Source organism: Copadichromis virginalis, linkage group LG20 (genome assembly GCF_057382275.1).
Source record: "Copadichromis virginalis isolate Kocher_CV1m ecotype Utaka linkage group LG20, C_Virginalis_male_GT1.1, whole genome shotgun sequence".
In the NCBI taxonomy this organism is placed as follows: domain Eukaryota; kingdom Metazoa; phylum Chordata; class Actinopteri; order Cichliformes; family Cichlidae; genus Copadichromis; species Copadichromis virginalis.
Genome location: NC_140637.1, coordinates 8001008 through 8017330, shown reverse-complemented (window position 1 = coordinate 8017330; position 16323 = coordinate 8001008). Strand labels below are relative to the sequence as shown.

Sequence of the window (16323 nt, the reverse complement as noted above, 5' to 3'; positions counted from 1 at the left end):
GTATTTGAGTACTTTTGATCTGCTTTTATTCACTACTACGCACACACTGGCTTCAAAAATACAAAGTGATGGCAGTCCCCATGAAAAGGGAATTTTGGCTTCATTTTTGTACAGTGGCAGGAAGTGGAGTGAGGTTATTAAAATAGGCTGTTCTCAGCTATTTTTAAAGCTACATTTTAGTTAGTTTTTAGTTAGCGAACCTTTAGTTACTGTGGCCAAATACATATTTCATTTTTTAAAGTAAACACATTCTCAGTCACTCGCAGTCAGACATTGAGCTAATCCTAGCTAATCCTTGTATTTACCCTGACTAACAAAATATCTCTGCTGAAGTCACTGAGATGGTTTATATGAGAAACAGAAATGTTACTGGCCTGATCAGTCACTAGGCAATGTTGCCGTTACTGTACCTTTAGGAGTTACACAGTCAGAGCAACATGCTGGACTCTTCTTTAGCTCCTCTGCAGAGCCCATTATTAAATGGGCTCTGTGAGGATGAAGCTGTGAGGATCATTGACCAGAATGCGTCCCTTTAACAAACTGATGAAACCAGCTGTAACACAGGACTTGTTGTTTTGTTTTTTTAATGCAGACCAGCAAATGCGTTCTAGGAAGAAAGAGTCAGCTGATTCATTTGCTACAATATAAGAGGTATTAGCAGTTCACCCTCCTTCTTAGCGTATGGCACAGTTTTTAAAAGTAGAGGCAGAGTTTCTGTTTAATGCTGTGCAAGCTCTGCCACACTCAGCTGTTATCCATCAGTGTTTAGCAGCCCGACTGGGCTTTTTAACAGTCTTCACTTTTACAGAGTTTTTGTATAGTAGCAGTCTCTCTGTAGTGTGAGGTGGCAAGCGGTTCCTTTTTGCTTTCACAATGCACGCAGCCATCGGACTGAAACGGTCAAAACCTCCAGATGTGGCGGGCACCGCCAGCAGCTTCTTGGCGAGGCCTTGGAGCTTCGGGAATCGAGAAGCACATTTCCAGTACTGAAGAGTAGAGTTGCTTTCCCACAGCGGTTCAGACAGGTACACGTCGAACTCTGACATCTTTAGAGTCTTTGCAGGCGGCTGAAGGAAGTTGAAGATGGACTTCCTCTTGAGGTCGTTTTCACTGATTTCAGGACAGTTGTTGTCTGAGCTGCCAGCACAAGTGTCCATCACGCCATCTGTCTGGCTTTCTTCTTTCACATCGTGCTCCAGCCCACTGCCTGTCTGATCTTTCTCTGCCTCAACAGTAGGAAAAGTTGAGGCTTCCATGTTTTCTAATGTGGACTCAACAATGCTGCGAGCCTCAGATTTTGACGGAGGTGTTAGGAAATCATTCTGTTCATCCTGGTTGTCATCAGAAAACGGCTGCAAAAAAAATGGTTGTTTTAAATGTACACACATTTTTTTCCTTTATCTACTCAACACGCATATTCAATTAAATATAAATCTACAGAAGTCCACTATGCTTCTGGCCTAATTTGGTACCTGCAGTTTGATCCTAGGATCCAGCACAGCAGCTAGTATCATGTCCTTCTGGTGAATCACTGGCTGGAAGTGTGTGTAGAGGCCTGTGCGCAGGGCCTTGCAGAAGTGGGTGTAGTTGGTGACACAATTCTCCAAGGTTTTATCAAGTCCAATGAGGGACGGTATGATGAGAGACATAGTCACACCATTTCCCTGCAGGACCTACGATAGATAAGACACAAACATGGCATCCACAGTGAAGACATCGTGGACAGCGGAGAATCTCCCGGTGGTGGAGCAGACTGGGACAGAGTTCCACTGATGAAAAAGAGAGTCACGATGGATATTATAAGAATTAAATAAAAAAAGATTCAGACCAAAAGATTTGTGATCTACACAATCCAAGCTGATCAACGATAAGCTCAGTATTTTCATTTAATATATTTTTCATCTGCTTGAATGTTTCCTGCTTCACACAGTGCTCAACCTGCTAGATTTTTGTTTGTTATTCATTTATTTTAAATGTCTAATCTTATCTTTGAATCAAACATTCATACATATATACACTGTGTTCATTATAATAACATACATATATACTGTCAGACACCGCTCTGACATTCCATTCATGCTCAGCTGAATATTAAAATGGACAAATATGTGTCATCTCTGCATACGCTATGATCATTATAGAATGACATGAAATATTAAAACTGAGCTTAATCTTCAACATAAGCAGTAGTCATATAAATTCATATACTCTTAAGCACAAATGGTGAAAGTTTTTCTGCAGAATAAGTAGCCTATTAGTTGTATCTGTATTGCGGTGTTCTGATAGTATGGCTTCTTATACTGAAGAAATGGATCTAAATAAATAACTAAATAAATCCTCCAGCACTCGTTATTGTCACCTATTGCTAATGTTTTGACGCTGCCAACCTCTCATACGCTGTAAGAATTTAATTCAACTGTTTATCACAGAAAAAGTGTGACTTGTAGGACACGTAACACTAGCGGGCATAATGTTAGCTTAATAGTCAGCTCAACAGCTGTTGTTAGCTCCGGACAAGTGACTACAACAGTAGCGATGAGCCCCGATGAACGGATCCGGGGGCGGATGGGCTCGTACATAAATGGATCGATCGGGGCGGGATACGGTGGGAAACGACAGATACCTTAAACTTGAAGACAGCCCAAGTAGAAGGATCGCTAAAGTCTGCTAAAAAAAGAAATCGCAATGCAAGTTGAACAAACTTGCAAAGACACAATATCAAATTGAACCCATTCTGGTACAAAATGACATCATAATAGACTGTCCTTTGAATGTCACGACGTTCGGCGATAACGTCACTTGAACTCCTTTGAAGACAGTTCTGGGGGCGGAGTCAGAGCCTATAAATATCCCTCGAGTACATACCTTGAACCCATAGATCGCTATAGTTCTGAACTAACAGTTTCCACTTGCGAACACTTTGTCTCATTGAGTAGATCATTTTTCAAACACAGAATAACACGTCGTATAAACTAAACTAAATACATTCATTTCAAAATGAGCTCCCTAAGCTACTTTGATATGCAGATGCTCAGAAATGAGATAGAAAATTACAAACAAGCTGAAAAACTTCAGCTTGAGGAAATCCAAGAAAAGAATTGTAGGATTTCAAGTCTTGAGGCATCTTTGAAAGAAGAGCAGGGACTGGTTGCAAAGATGAAAGAGGAGTCCAAAGAAATGCAGGTGCTCAGATATGAGATAGAAAAGTACAAACAAGCTGAAAAGCTTCAGTTGGAGGAAATCGATGAAAAGAATTGTAAGATTTCAAGTCTTGAGGCATCTTTGAAAGAAGAGCAGGAACTGGTTGCGAAGATGAAAGAGGAGTCCAAAGAAATGCAGGTGCTCAGATATGAGATAGAAAATTACAAACAAGCTGAAAAACTTCAGCTTGAGGAAATCGATGAAAAGAATTGTAAGATTTCAAGTCTTGAGGCATCTTTGAAAGAAGAACAGGAACTGGTTGTGAAGATGACAGAGGAATCCAAAGATGAAAAGATGGAAAAAATGGAAAATGTTTTGCTGGAAACCAAATCCCAGCTAAGGTCCGCAGAGTCACAGAATGTAGATCTCACAAACAAATATGAGGCAAAAATTCGGGCTCTTCATAAGGCAATCAAACACCTTGAAAATAAGTGTGCCACTGAAAAAACGATGCGGGACAAGAAAGAAAAGGAGGTGGAATCTCTGGTTGTCCTTAAAATCAAAAATGAGCAGGAAAAACAAGAACTCAAGATGAAGCTAAGCAAGACGACTGAGGAAAAAAATGAAACACTTAAAGAACTGCAGAAACAAAATGAGCAGCTTCAGACTGAGATTCAGAACAATGAGAAGTACATTCATCGTAATGACTTCCTTGAAAGAAGGATAGACGAGCTTCTTACACTACCTGGGGAGGTGTACTGCCGTCAACAGAAAGTTAAAAGTGTGGAAGAAGAAAAAGAGAAACTACAGGCTGAACTTAAAAAGTGTCAAAGACAAAATGAGGAGTATAAAGCGGGAAAGCGCTGGGCAATAGACGAGAAAAACCAACTGACAAAGAAAAATGATGAACTGAAAGTACGTCTTAGGGAGAAGGAATGTAACAACATAACGTTGAGGAAAGAGTTAAAAGCTAAAGTCCTGGAATCTGAAAGTCAGATAAAGGAGCTGGCAAGGCAACGTTTTACTATCGACCGTCTGGAAAACTGCCTTGAGGTTAAAACTAAGCAAATAATTATATTTGAAAATGAGACGCAGGAGTCTGGGAAGAAAATTTCATCCCAAGAAAATAACATAGCCCGTCTGAAAACTGCTCTTAGCAAAGCAGAAAACGATCTGGAACTGGAGATAAAGAGACGTGAAAATCTTAGGTCTGATAAAGTGCTCCTTTCTGAGACAAAGTTCTGCATTGAGAACGAACTCTATACAGCTAGAGACACTATAAAGACACTTCAGAATAAAATCAAAGAAAAGGCTCAAGAACTCCAAGAGACAAACGTAGACCTTGCCAATGCTAAGACCAGCTATAATGCTGTAAAGACTGAGCTGGACATTATCAAACTGCAGCAGGCAGAACAAAAGAAAGAACACGAGAAACAGCTTAGCTCTGCAAATGACAACCTCTTCACAGTGAAGTCAAAGTTGACGCAAACTGTGGAGGACAAAGAAGAGGTTGAGAAAGCTCTGACAAAGTCCAAACACACAGTATTTAAGCTTGAGCAAGTAATAGAAGAACTGGAAACTGACATTGGCATTCAACGACAAAAGAATGCAGTACAGAAAAAAGAAAATGACGATCTGCTGCAACAGCTGAAGGGACTTTATGACACGCTCGGCCGCACTGTGCAAGTCGAGAAAAAAGCCTCCCCAGAGCAGCAAAGAAAGGATGGGGATGAACAAATAGCCCGGAAAAAGGTGAGATTTGACCTGAGTAATGCGGAATACTTTCCATCCAAAGGCGACAATGAGCTGAAAGAACAACAGAAAGAAATTAGAGACCTTAAGGGTAAAAAGGGTAACAAGCTTACCACATATGACAGTAAGCTAAAAGCAGTGCATGGCCTGCTACCTCCTATTTCCACTAGGGCCCGGTCTAAAACTGTAGACAACTCAAAGAAGCAGTCTGAGTCTAGGAGCTCACTCAACCTCAAGTCCACTGTTACTCCCAAGGCAGAAGAAGAAATGTTTCATCCCCATTCACCTGAACTTACTTCCCAGTCAACTCTACGTAGAGTATACAATCCTGGTGCAAAACTACTCAAGCGCCGGCCTTCAGCCAAACCCAACCACATCTAAAAAATCCTCCTACCAGTTCTCACACTGACCCCAAAGAAATAATCAGCTTTTAAGCTGGTTAAAAAATATCTATTTCTTTGTTTCCAAAGTCAAAATAAATCACAAAGAGACAATATCAGAAAAAAATTTAATACCCGCCCATCCTGAGGGTATATTACATCCGTAACCCAGGAGAGGCTGTATTTGCTATAACATCATAAATGTAAGACAATAAGGACATCTCTGCATGTGTGAGGAAGTGACATGCATTTCATCTATGTCGCTTCATCACCCCCAACCGGTCGAGGTAGATGGCCGCCCCTCACTGAGCCTGGTTCTACTGAAGGTTTCTTCCTATTAAAAGGGAGTTTTTCCTTCCCACTGTCGCCAAGTGCTTGCTCATAGGGGATCTTCGGATTGTTGGGTTTTCTCTGCATTATTGTAGGGATGTTAACTTGCAATATTATATAATATTGCAAGTTAACATCCCTACAATCTCTGCGTTATTGTAGGGATGTTACCCTAAAGTTTTAAAATTGGCACAAATAAAATTGATGTGAACTGAATTTTTCTTTTGATGTGTACAAGTGGTTGTATTTGAGTACTTTTGATCTGCTTTTATTCACTACTACGCACACACTGGCTTCAAAAATACAAAGTGATGGCAGTCCCCATGAAAAGGGAATTTTGGCTTCATTTTTGTACAGTGGCAGGAAGTGGAGTGAGGTTATTAAAATAGGCTGTTCTCAGCTATTTTTAAAGCTACATTTTAGTTAGTTTTTAGTTAGCGAACCTTTAGTTACTGTGGCCAAATACATATTTCATTTTTTAAAGTAAACACATTCTCAGTCACTCGCAGTCAGACATTGAGCAAAAGCACATGTTCGGTAGCTAATCCTTGTATTTACCCTGACTAACAAAATATCTCTGCTGAAGTCACTGAGATGGTTTATATGAGAAACAGAAATCAGAATCAGAATCAGAATCAGAATACTTTATTGATCCCTGGGGGAAATTATTTTTTGCTACAGTGCTCCATTTTAAACCAACATTAAGACAAGACAGACAATACGCTGACTAAGAATAGTACAATATATACATATATATACATACATACATACATACATAAGTCACTTATAAATAAATATTTGGAAAAGAAACATGTGTAGTTGTAGCTGGCCTGATCAGTCACTAGGCAATGTTGCCGTTACTGTACCTTTAGGAGTTACACAGTCAGAGCAACATGCTGGACTCTTCTTTAGCTCCTCTGCAGAGCCCATTATTAAATGGGCTCTGTGAGGATGAAGCTGTGAGGATCATTGACCAGAATGCGTCCCTTTAACAAACTGATGAAACCAGCTGTAACACAGGACTTGTTGTTTTGTTTTTTTAATGCAGACCAGCAAATGCGTTCTAGGAAGAAAGAGTCAGCTGATTCATTTGCTACAATATAAGAGGTATTAGCAGTTCACCCTCCTTCTTAGCGTATGGCACAGTTTTTAAAAGTAGAGGCAGAGTTTCTGTTTAATGCTGTGAAACCTCTGCCACACTCAGCTGTTATCCATCAGTGTTTAGCAGCCCGACTGGGCTTTTTAACAGTCTTCACTTTTACAGAGTTTTTGTATAGTAGCAGTCTCTCTGTGGGGTGAGGTGGCAAGCGGTTCCTTTTTGCTTTCACAATGCACGCAGCCATCGGACTGAAACGGTCAAAACCTCCAGATGTGGCGGGCACCGCCAGCAGCTTCTTGGCGAGGCCTTGGAGCTTCGGGAATCGAGAAGCACATTTCCAGTACTGAAGAGTAGAGTTGCTTTCCCACAGCGGTTCAGACAGGTACACGTCGAACTCTGACATCTTTAGAGTCTTTGCAGGAGGCTGAAGGAAGTTGAAGATGGACTTCCTCTTGAGGTCGTTTTCACTGATTTCAGGACAGTTGTTGTCTGAGCTGCCAGCACAAGTGTCCATCACGCCATCTGTCTGGCTTTCTTCTTTCACATCGTGCTCCAGCCCACTGCCTGTCTGATCTTTCTCTGCCTCAACAGTAGGAAAAGTTGAGGCTTCCATGTTTTCTAATGTGGACTCAACAATGCTGCGAGCCTCAGATTTTGACGGAGGTGTTAGGAAATCATTCTGTTCATCCTGGTTGTCATCAGAAAACGGCTGCAAAAAAAATGGTTGTTTTAAATGTACACACATTTTTTTCCTATATCTACTCAACACGCATATTCAATTAAATATAAATCTACAGAAGTCCACTATGCTTCTGGCCTAATTTGGTACCTGCAGTTTGATCCTAGGATCCAGCACAGCAGCTAGTATCATGTCCTTCTGGTGAATCACTGGCTGGAAGTGTGTGTAGAGGCCTGTGCGCAGGGCCTTGCAGAAGTGGGTGTAGTTGGTGACACAATTCTCCAAGGTTTTATCAAGTCCAATGAGGGACGGTATGATGAGAGACATAGTCACACCATTTCCCTGCAGGACCTACGATAGATAAGACACAAACATGGCATCCACAGTGAAGACATCGTGGACAGCGGAGAATCTTCCGGTGGTGGAGCAGATTGGGACAGAGTTCCACTGATGAAAAAGAGAGTCACGATGGATATTATAAGAATTAAATAAAAAAAGATTCAGACCAAAAGATTTGTGATCTACACAATCCAAGCTGATCAACGATAAGCTCAGTATTTCCATTTAATATATTTTTCATCTGCTTGAATGTTTCCTGCTTCACACAGTGCTCAACCTGCTAGATTTTTGTTTGTTATTCATTTATTTTAAATGTCTAATCTTATCTTTGAATCAAACATTCATACATATATACACTGTGTTCATTATAATAACATACATATATACTGTCAGACACCACTCTGACATTCCATTCATGCTCAGCTGAATATTAAAATGGACAAATATGTGTCATCTCTGCATACGCTATGATCATTATAGAATGACATGAAATATTAAAACTGAGTGTGACAGGTGAGACCTGGAGATTTGGGACCGCCCCTGGTGGGCGGAGCTGGTCTTCGCTCCTTTCATAAGCGCAGGTGTGGGCAATTGGGTATTCCTTTGCAAACCTGAAGCTGCGAGTGCTTGGTCCGAGTTGGGCAAGTTGGTGTTTCTTAACTATGAAAGTCTGATACGCGTCCTTCCCCTAAACTTCTGTTAGAACGGTAGGTTACACAAAAATGTACCACTTGAGCTCTGGCTGTTGGCAGAGGTTTACAGTTATTTGCACCCTTGTAGGTGGGAAACATTGCTCCCGTGAGAACGATATAGTGGACTTCATCGCCACTGACCCACATTTATTAGGGTGTGACACGAACTTGCGGACAGGTAACAAAACCAATTCAGTGGAGGAATATTCCTGTGTTTTATTGTCCAGCTAGTGATCTCCTGTCTTTTATTCACAGAGTACCGAGCTGCTGCTTTGCCAGGTGGATTTCTGGCTGCGGGCAAAGGACCCGACACATCAGTGTGTTTTAATTTGTTTTAAACTGGTGTAAGCCGACAGACTGACTGCTGCGGCTGTCGATGGTCTTGGTTTTTGGTTTTACTTTTTCTGTATCAGTAGGCACCACAGATATTGATCCTTTTAGTATTTTAACCCCTTTATTTATATTTATATATATATTGTCGCAGACGGTGAAGGCGCTGCAGGGAAAACAAATCCTTTTTTTGTCTCCCCGCTTTTGCATGCACAGCGGTGGGCCCGAGTGAAGACGGCACTGAAGATTTGACTTTTTTTCTATAGTGTTTTACCCATTTGGGGTCATGTGTGAGTTGCCGTCCATGTTTAACCTGTGTGCTATGTCGATTTGTTTTTAAACGGTTCCCCGCAGCGCTTGTCCCGTCTCACGGGCAATCGCACAGTTTTATCGTCTCTAATAAGGTAACGTTTTTAATTGGTTTGAGGTGCCGCTGTTACACTGTTTCTTTTATTTTGTATTAAAAAATTAAACTCTTTTAAACTGACTGTGCGCCTACGGCTCTGTCCTATTTTAAATAGGTACCTACCACGGGTCACATGAGCTTAATCTTCAACATAAGCAGTAGTCATATAAATTCATATACTCTTAAGCACAAATGGTGAAAGTTTTTCTGCAGAATAAGTAGCCTATTAGTTGTATCTGTATTGCGGTGTTCTGATAGTATGGCTTCTTATACTGAAGAAATGGATCTAAATAAATAACTAAATAAATCCTCCAGCACTCGTTATTGTCACCTATTGCTAATGTTTTGACGCTGCCAACCTCTCATACGCTGTAAGAATTTAATTCAACTGTTTATCACAGAAAAAGTGTGACTTGTAGGACACGTAACACTAGCGGGCATAATGTTAGCTTAATAGTCAGCTCAACAGCTGTTGTTAGCTCCGGACAAGTGACTACAACAGTAGCGATGAGCCCCGATGAACGGATCCGGGGGCGGATGGGCTCGTACATAAATGGATCGATCGGGGCGGGATACGGTGGGAAACGACAGATACCTTAAACTTGAAGACAGCCCAAGTAGAAGGATCGCTAAAGTCTGCTAAAAAAAGAAATCGCAATGCAAGTTGAACAAACTTGCAAAGACACAATATCAAATTGAACCCATTCTGGTACAAAATGACATCATAATAGACTGTCCTTTGAATGTCACGACGTTCGGCGATAACGTCACTTGAACTCCTTTGAAGACAGTTCTGGGGGCGGAGTCAGAGCCTATAAATATCCCTCGAGTACATACCTTGAACCCATAGATCGCTATAGTTCTGAACTAACAGTTTCCACTTGCGAACACTTTGTCTCATTGAGTAGATCATTTTTCAAACACAGAATAACACGTCGTATAAACTAAACTAAATACATTCATTTCAAAATGAGCTCCCTAAGCTACTTTGATATGCAGATGCTCAGAAATGAGATAGAAAATTACAAACAAGCTGAAAAACTTCAGCTTGAGGAAATCCAAGAAAAGAATTGTAGGATTTCAAGTCTTGAGGCATCTTTGAAAGAAGAGCAGGGACTGGTTGCAAAGATGAAAGAGGAGTCCAAAGAAATGCAGATGCTCAGAAATGAGATAGAAAAGTACAAACAAGCTGAAAAGCTTCAGTTGGAGGAAATCGATGAAAAGAATTGTAAGATTTCAAGTCTTGAGGCATCTTTGAAAGAAGAGCAGGAACTGGTTGCGAAGATGAAAGAGGAGTCCAAAGAAATGCAGGTGCTCAGATATGAGATAGAAAATTACAAACAAGCTGAAAAACTTCAGCTTGAGGAAATCGATGAAAAGAATTGTAAGATTTCAAGTCTTGAGGCATCTTTGAAAGAAGAACAGGAACTGGTTGCGAAGATGACAGAGGAATCCAAAGATGAAAAGATGGAAAAAATGGAAAATGTTTTGCTGGAAACCAAATCCCAGCTAAGGTCCGCAGAGTCACAGAATGTAGATCTCACAAACAAATATGAGGCAAAAATTCGGGCTCTTCATAAGGCAATCAAACACCTTGAAAATAAGTGTGCCACTGAAAAAACGATGCGGGACAAGAAAGAAAAGGAGGTGGAATCTCTGGTTGTCCTTAAAATCAAAAATGAGCAGGAAAAACAAGAACTCAAGATGAAGCTAAGCAAGACGACTGAGGAAAAAAATGAAACACTTAAAGAACTGCAGAAACAAAATGAGCAGCTTCAGACTGAGATTCAGAACAATGAGAAGTACATTCATCGTAATGACTTCCTTGAAAGAAGGATAGACGAGCTTCTTACACTACCTGGGGAGGTGTACTGCCGTCAACAGAAAGTTAAAAGTGTGGAAGAAGAAAAAGAGAAACTACAGGCTGAACTTAAAAAGTGTCAAAGACAAAATGAGGAGTATAAAGCGGGAAAGCGCTGGGCAATAGATGAGAAAAACCAACTGACAAAGAAAAATGATGAACTGAAAGTACGTCTTAGGGAGAAGGAATGTAACAACATAACGTTGAGGAAAGAGTTAAAAGCTAAAGTCCTGGAATCTGAAAGTCAGATAAAGGAGCTGGCAAGGCAACGTTTTACTATCGACCGTCTGGAAAACTGCCTTGAGGTTAAAACTAAGCAAATAATTATATTTGAAAATGAGACGCAGGAGTCTGGGAAGAAAATTTCATCCCAAGAAAATAACATAGCCCGTCTGAAAACTGCTCTTAGCAAAGCAGAAAACGATCTGGAACTGGAGATAAAGAGACGTGAAAATCTTAGGTCTGATAAAGTGCTCCTTTCTGAGACAAAGTTCTGCATTGAGAACGAACTCTATACAGCTAGAGACACTATAAAGACACTTCAGAATAAAATCAAAGAAAAGGCTCAAGAACTCCAAGAGACAAACGTAGACCTTGCCAATGCTAAGACCAGCTATAATGCTGTAAAGACTGAGCTGGACATTATCAAACTGCAGCAGGCAGAACAAAAGAAAGAACACGAGAAACAGCTTAGCTCTGCAAATGACAACCTCTTCACAGTGAAGTCAAAGTTGACGCAAACTGTGGAGGACAAAGAAGAGGTTGAGAAAGCTCTGACAAAGTCCAAACACACAGTATTTAAGCTTGAGCAAGTAATAGAAGAACTGGAAACTGACATTGGCATTCAACGACAAAAGAATGCAGTACAGAAAAAAGAAAATGACGATCTGCTGCAACAGCTGAAGGGACTTTATGACACGCTCGGCCGCACTGTGCAAGTCGAGAAAAAAGCCTCCCCAGAGCAGCAAAGAAAGGATGGGGATGAACAAATAGCCCGGAAAAAGGTGAGATTTGACCTGAGTAATGTGGAATACTTTCCATCCAAAGGCGACAATGAGCTGAAAGAACAACAGAAAGAAATTAGAGAGCTTAAGGGTAAAAAGGGTAACAAGCTTACCACATATGACAGTAAGCTAAAAGCAGTGCATGGCCTGCTACCTCCTATTTCCACTAGGGCCCGGTCTAAAACTGTAGACAACTCAAAGAAGCAGTCTGAGTCTAGGAGCTCACTCAACCTCAAGTCCACTGTTACTCCCAAGGCAGAAGAAGAAATGTTTCATCCCCATTCACCTGAACTTACTTCCCAGTCAACTCTACGTAGAGTATACAATCCTGGTGCAAAACTACTCAAGCGCCGGCCTTCAGCCAAACCCAACCACATCTAAAAAATCCTCCTACCAGTTCTCACACTGACCCCAAAGAAATAATCAGCTTTTAAGCTGGTTAAAAAATATCTATTTCTTTGTTTCCAAAGTCAAAATAAATCACAAAGAGACAATATCAGAAAAAAATTTAATACCCGCCCATCCTGAGGGTATATTACATCCGTAACCCAGGAGCGGCTGTATTTGCTATAACATCATAAATGTAAGACAATAAGGACATCTCTGCATGTGTGAGGAAGTGACATGCATTTCATCTATGTCGCTTCATCACCCCCAACCGGTCGAGGTAGATGGCCGCCCCTCACTGAGCCTGGTTCTACTGAAGGTTTCTTCCTATTAAAAGGGAGTTTTTCCTTCCCACTGTCGCCAAGTGCTTGCTCATAGGGGATCTTCGGATTGTTGGGTTTTCTCTGCATTATTGTAGGGATGTTAACTTGCAATATTATATAATATTGCAAGTTAACATCCCTACAATCTCTGCGTTATTGTAGGGATGTTACCCTAAAGTTTTAAAATTGGCACAAATAAAATTGATGTGAACTGAATTTTTCTTTTGATGTGTACAAGTGGTTGTATTTGAGTACTTTTGATCTGCTTTTATTCACTACTACGCACACACTGGCTTCAAAAATACAAAGTGATGGCAGTCCCCATGAAAAGGGAATTTTGGCTTCATTTTTGTACAGTGGCAGGAAGTGGAGTGAGGTTATTAAAATAGGCTGTTCTCAGCTATTTTTAAAGCTACATTTTAGTTAGTTTTTAGTTAGCGAACCTTTAGTTACTGTGGCCAAATACATATTTCATTTTTTAAAGTAAACACATTCTCAGTCACTCGCAGTCAGACATTGAGCAAAAGCACATGTTCGGTAGCTAATCCTTGTATTTACCCTGACTAACAAAATATCTCTGCTGAAGTCACTGAGATGGTTTATATGAGAAACAGAAATCAGAATCAGAATCAGAATCAGAATACTTTATTGATCCCTGGGGGAAATTATTTTTTGCTACAGTGCTCCATTTTAAACCAACATTAAGACAAGACAGACAATACGCTGACTAAGAATAGTACAATATATACATATATATACATACATACATACATAAGTCACTTATAAATAAATATTTGGAAAAGAAACATGTGTAGTTGTAGCTGGCCTGATCAGTCACTAGGCAATGTTGCCGTTACTGTACCTTTAGGAGTTACACAGTCAGAGCAACATGCTGGACTCTTCTTTAGCTCCTCTGCAGAGCCCATTATTAAATGGGCTCTGTGAGGATGAAGCTGTGAGGATCATTGACCAGAATGCGTCCCTTTAACAAACTGATGAAACCAGCTGTAACACAGGACTTGTTGTTTTGTTTTTTTAATGCAGACCAGCAAATGCGTTCTAGGAAGAAAGAGTCAGCTGATTCATTTGCTACAATATAAGAGGTATTAGCAGTTCACCCTCCTTCTTAGCGTATGGCACAGTTTTTAAAAGTAGAGGCAGAGTTTCTGTTTAATGCTGTGAAACCTCTGCCACACTCAGCTGTTATCCATCAGTGTTTAGCAGCCCGACTGGGCTTTTTAACAGTCTTCACTTTTACAGAGTTTTTGTATAGTAGCAGTCTCTCTGTGGGGTGAGGTGGCAAGCGGTTCCTTTTTGCTTTCACAATGCACGCAGCCATCGGACTGAAACGGTCAAAACCTCCAGATGTGGCGGGCACCGCCAGCAGCTTCTTGGCGAGGCCTTGGAGCTTCGGGAATCGAGAAGCACATTTCCAGTACTGAAGAGTAGAGTTGCTTTCCCACAGCGGTTCAGACAGGTACACGTCGAACTCTGGCATCTTTAGAGTCTTTGCAGGAGGCTGAAGGAAGTTGAAGATGGACTTCCTCTTGAGGTCGTTTTCACTGATTTCAGGACAGTTGTTGTCTGAGCTGCCAGCACAAGTGTCCATCACGCCATCTGTCTGGCTTTCTTCTTTCACATCGTGCTCCAGCCCACTGCCTGTCTGATCTTTCTCTGCCTCAACAGTAGGAAAAGTTGAGGCTTCCATGTTTTCTAATGTGGACTCAACAATGCTGCGAGCCTCAGATTTTGACGGAGGTGTTAGGAAATCATTCTGTTCATCCTGGTTGTCATCAGAAAACGGCTGCAAAAAAAATGGTTGTTTTAAATGTACACACATTTTTTTCCTATATCTACTCAACACGCATATTCAATTAAATATAAATCTACAGAAGTCCGCTATGCTTCTGGCCTAATTTGGTACCTGCAGTTTGATCCTAGGATCCAGCACAGCAGCTAGTATCATGTCCTTCTGGTGAATCACTGGCTGGAAGTGTGTGTAGAGGCCTGTGCGCAGGGCCTTGCAGAAGTGGGTGTAGTTGGTGACACAATTCTCCAAGGTTTTATCAAGTCCAATGAGGGACGGTATGATGAGAGACATAGTCACACCATTTCCCTGCAGGACCTACGATAGATAAGACACAAACATGGCATCCACAGTGAAGACATCGTGGACAGCGGAGAATCTCCCGGTGGTGGAGCAGACTGGGACAGAGTTCCACTGATGAAAAAGAGAGTCACGATGGATATTATAAAAATTAAATAAAAAAAGATTCAGACCAAAAGATTTGTGATCTACACAATCCAAGCTGATCAACGATAAGCTCAGTATTTTCATTTAATATATTTTTCATCTGCTTGAATGTTTCCTGCTTCACACAGTGCTCAACCTGCTAGATTTTTGTTTGTTATTCATTTATTTTAAATGTCTAATCTTATCTTTGAATCAAACATTCATACATATATACACTGTGTTCATTATAATAACATACATATATACTGTCAGACACCACTCTGACATTCCATTCATGCTCAGCTGAATATTAAAATGGACAAATATGTGTCATCTCTGCATACGCTATGATCATTATAGAATGACATGAAATATTAAAACTGAGCTTAATCTTCAACATAAGCAGTAGTCATATAAATTCATATACTCTTAAGCACAAATGGTGAAAGTTTTTCTGCAGAATAAGTAGCCTATTAGTTGTATCTGTATTGCGGTGTTCTGATAGTATGGCTTCTTATACTGAAGAAATGGATCTAAATAAATAACTAAATAAATCCTCCAGCACTCGTTATTGTCACCTATTGCTAATGTTTTGACGCTGCCAACCTCTCATACGCTGTAAGAATTTAATTCAACTGTTTATCACAGAAAAAGTGTGACTTGTAGGCAGTGTTGGGACTAACGCGTTATTAAGTAACGCGTTACAGTAACTACGTTATTATTGTGGTAACGAGCACGGTAACTAGTTATTATGCCAAAATCAGGAACGCGTTACTCGTTACTGGGATTTAGATAGGGTCGTTACTCGTTACTTCGTGTGGTGGCATCGTGGAGTTTCCACAGATTCAGTAACATTAGCAAGTGGTGGAGGCAGCAGGTGGATGAAGGAAAAGGGACGCAGAAGGAAAAGAGACCCGAGGCGGCCGCCGGTCCAAGTGTGAACTGAACTTCAGGTAAGAAGTTATGACCTGCAGTCTCTCTGGGTCAGATATAAACCAAGCTTAGGTGGAGTTTATTTTCGTTATTCTGACTTTTTCCGTACTGCGTGCTAGCTAGCATGACGGAGTTTCTATACAGCTGGGGGGTGCTATGAAGTTAATGATGTTGAACCTTATTTTGTTCATAAGTTATTAGAGTTGCCAACCGTCCCGTCTGGTATTCAGAGAAAATATTACGCGTTTCTTATTGAGGTGAAAAGGAACAGTTTGTCCCGTAATTCAGCTACAATGAAAAAGGCACAAAGCTGGAGTTATTCTGTGTCTTTACGCTGCACAGCTGCCTCTTCTTCTCTCATTCCCTCCCCCTCCCTCTCCCGTTTCTACTTCAATCATGAAAACTGATCAATGATCAGCTGATCGGCTCTCTTG

At 40.8% G+C, this 16323-nt stretch overlaps 5 protein-coding genes and 1 long non-coding RNA gene across 6 annotated transcripts; 3 read left to right on the top strand and 3 right to left on the bottom strand.

The window, feature by feature from the left end:
* Window positions 1-174: 174 nt before the first annotated feature.
* On the bottom strand, window positions 175-2050 carry LOC146684264 (uncharacterized). Its single transcript, XM_085443582.1, has 2 exons — window positions 1473-2050; window positions 175-1352 (listed from the first exon to the last, which is right to left on the bottom strand). Exons 1-2 carry the CDS (start codon window positions 1647-1649, stop codon window positions 759-761), a joined length of 771 nt encoding a protein of 256 aa, XP_085299708.1. The 5' UTR covers window positions 1650-2050; the 3' UTR covers window positions 175-758.
* A 9-nt stretch (window positions 2051-2059) lies between these two features.
* Window positions 2060-5819, top strand: LOC146684263 (uncharacterized). The gene has a single exon (XM_085443580.1). The coding sequence runs from the start codon at window positions 2998-3000 to the stop codon at window positions 5272-5274; it is 2277 nt and encodes a 758-aa protein (XP_085299706.1). The 5' UTR covers window positions 2060-2997; the 3' UTR covers window positions 5275-5819.
* Window positions 5820-6387: 568 nt separating this feature from the next.
* On the bottom strand, window positions 6388-7932 carry LOC146684262 (uncharacterized). The gene is made up of 2 exons (XM_085443577.1): window positions 7532-7932; window positions 6388-7411 (listed from the first exon to the last, which is right to left on the bottom strand). The coding sequence occupies exons 1-2, from the start codon at window positions 7706-7708 to the stop codon at window positions 6818-6820; spliced, it is 771 nt and encodes a 256-aa protein (XP_085299703.1). The 5' UTR covers window positions 7709-7932; the 3' UTR covers window positions 6388-6817.
* A 298-nt stretch (window positions 7933-8230) lies between these two features.
* LOC146684261 (uncharacterized) lies at window positions 8231-9230 on the top strand. Its single transcript, XR_014917125.1, has 2 exons — window positions 8231-8590; window positions 8668-9230. It is a non-coding gene; the product is annotated as an uncharacterized LOC146684261 (long non-coding RNA).
* Window positions 9231-9292: 62 nt separating this feature from the next.
* LOC146684260 (uncharacterized) lies at window positions 9293-12939 on the top strand. Its single transcript, XM_085442942.1, has one exon. It carries the CDS (start codon window positions 10118-10120, stop codon window positions 12392-12394), a length of 2277 nt encoding a protein of 758 aa, XP_085299068.1. The 5' UTR covers window positions 9293-10117; the 3' UTR covers window positions 12395-12939.
* A 453-nt stretch (window positions 12940-13392) lies between these two features.
* Window positions 13393-16037, bottom strand: LOC146684259 (uncharacterized). The gene is made up of 2 exons (XM_085442946.1): window positions 14648-16037; window positions 13393-14527 (listed from the first exon to the last, which is right to left on the bottom strand). Exons 1-2 carry the CDS (start codon window positions 14822-14824, stop codon window positions 13934-13936), a joined length of 771 nt encoding a protein of 256 aa, XP_085299072.1. The 5' UTR covers window positions 14825-16037; the 3' UTR covers window positions 13393-13933.
* Between the last annotated feature and the right edge of the window lie 286 nt (window positions 16038-16323).

Excerpts from the sequence above, each read along its gene's own strand:
- LOC146684262 (XM_085443577.1), bottom strand. The coding sequence starts at position 7,708 with ATGTCTCTCATCATACCGTCCCTCATTGGACTTGATAAAACCTTGGAG. Across the intron at positions 7,412-7,531 it reads ATCCTAGGATCAAACTGCAG|CCGTTTTCTGATGACAACCA; the intron begins GTACCAAATTAG and ends TTTTTTTTGCAG.
- LOC146684259 (XM_085442946.1), bottom strand. The coding sequence starts at position 14,824 with ATGTCTCTCATCATACCGTCCCTCATTGGACTTGATAAAACCTTGGAG. Across the intron at positions 14,528-14,647 it reads ATCCTAGGATCAAACTGCAG|CCGTTTTCTGATGACAACCA; the intron begins GTACCAAATTAG and ends TTTTTTTTGCAG.
- LOC146684264 (XM_085443582.1), bottom strand. The coding sequence starts at position 1,649 with ATGTCTCTCATCATACCGTCCCTCATTGGACTTGATAAAACCTTGGAG. Across the intron at positions 1,353-1,472 it reads ATCCTAGGATCAAACTGCAG|CCGTTTTCTGATGACAACCA; the intron begins GTACCAAATTAG and ends TTTTTTTTGCAG.
- LOC146684263 (XM_085443580.1), top strand. The coding sequence starts at position 2,998 with ATGAGCTCCCTAAGCTACTTTGATATGCAGATGCTCAGAAATGAGATA.
- LOC146684260 (XM_085442942.1), top strand. The coding sequence starts at position 10,118 with ATGAGCTCCCTAAGCTACTTTGATATGCAGATGCTCAGAAATGAGATA.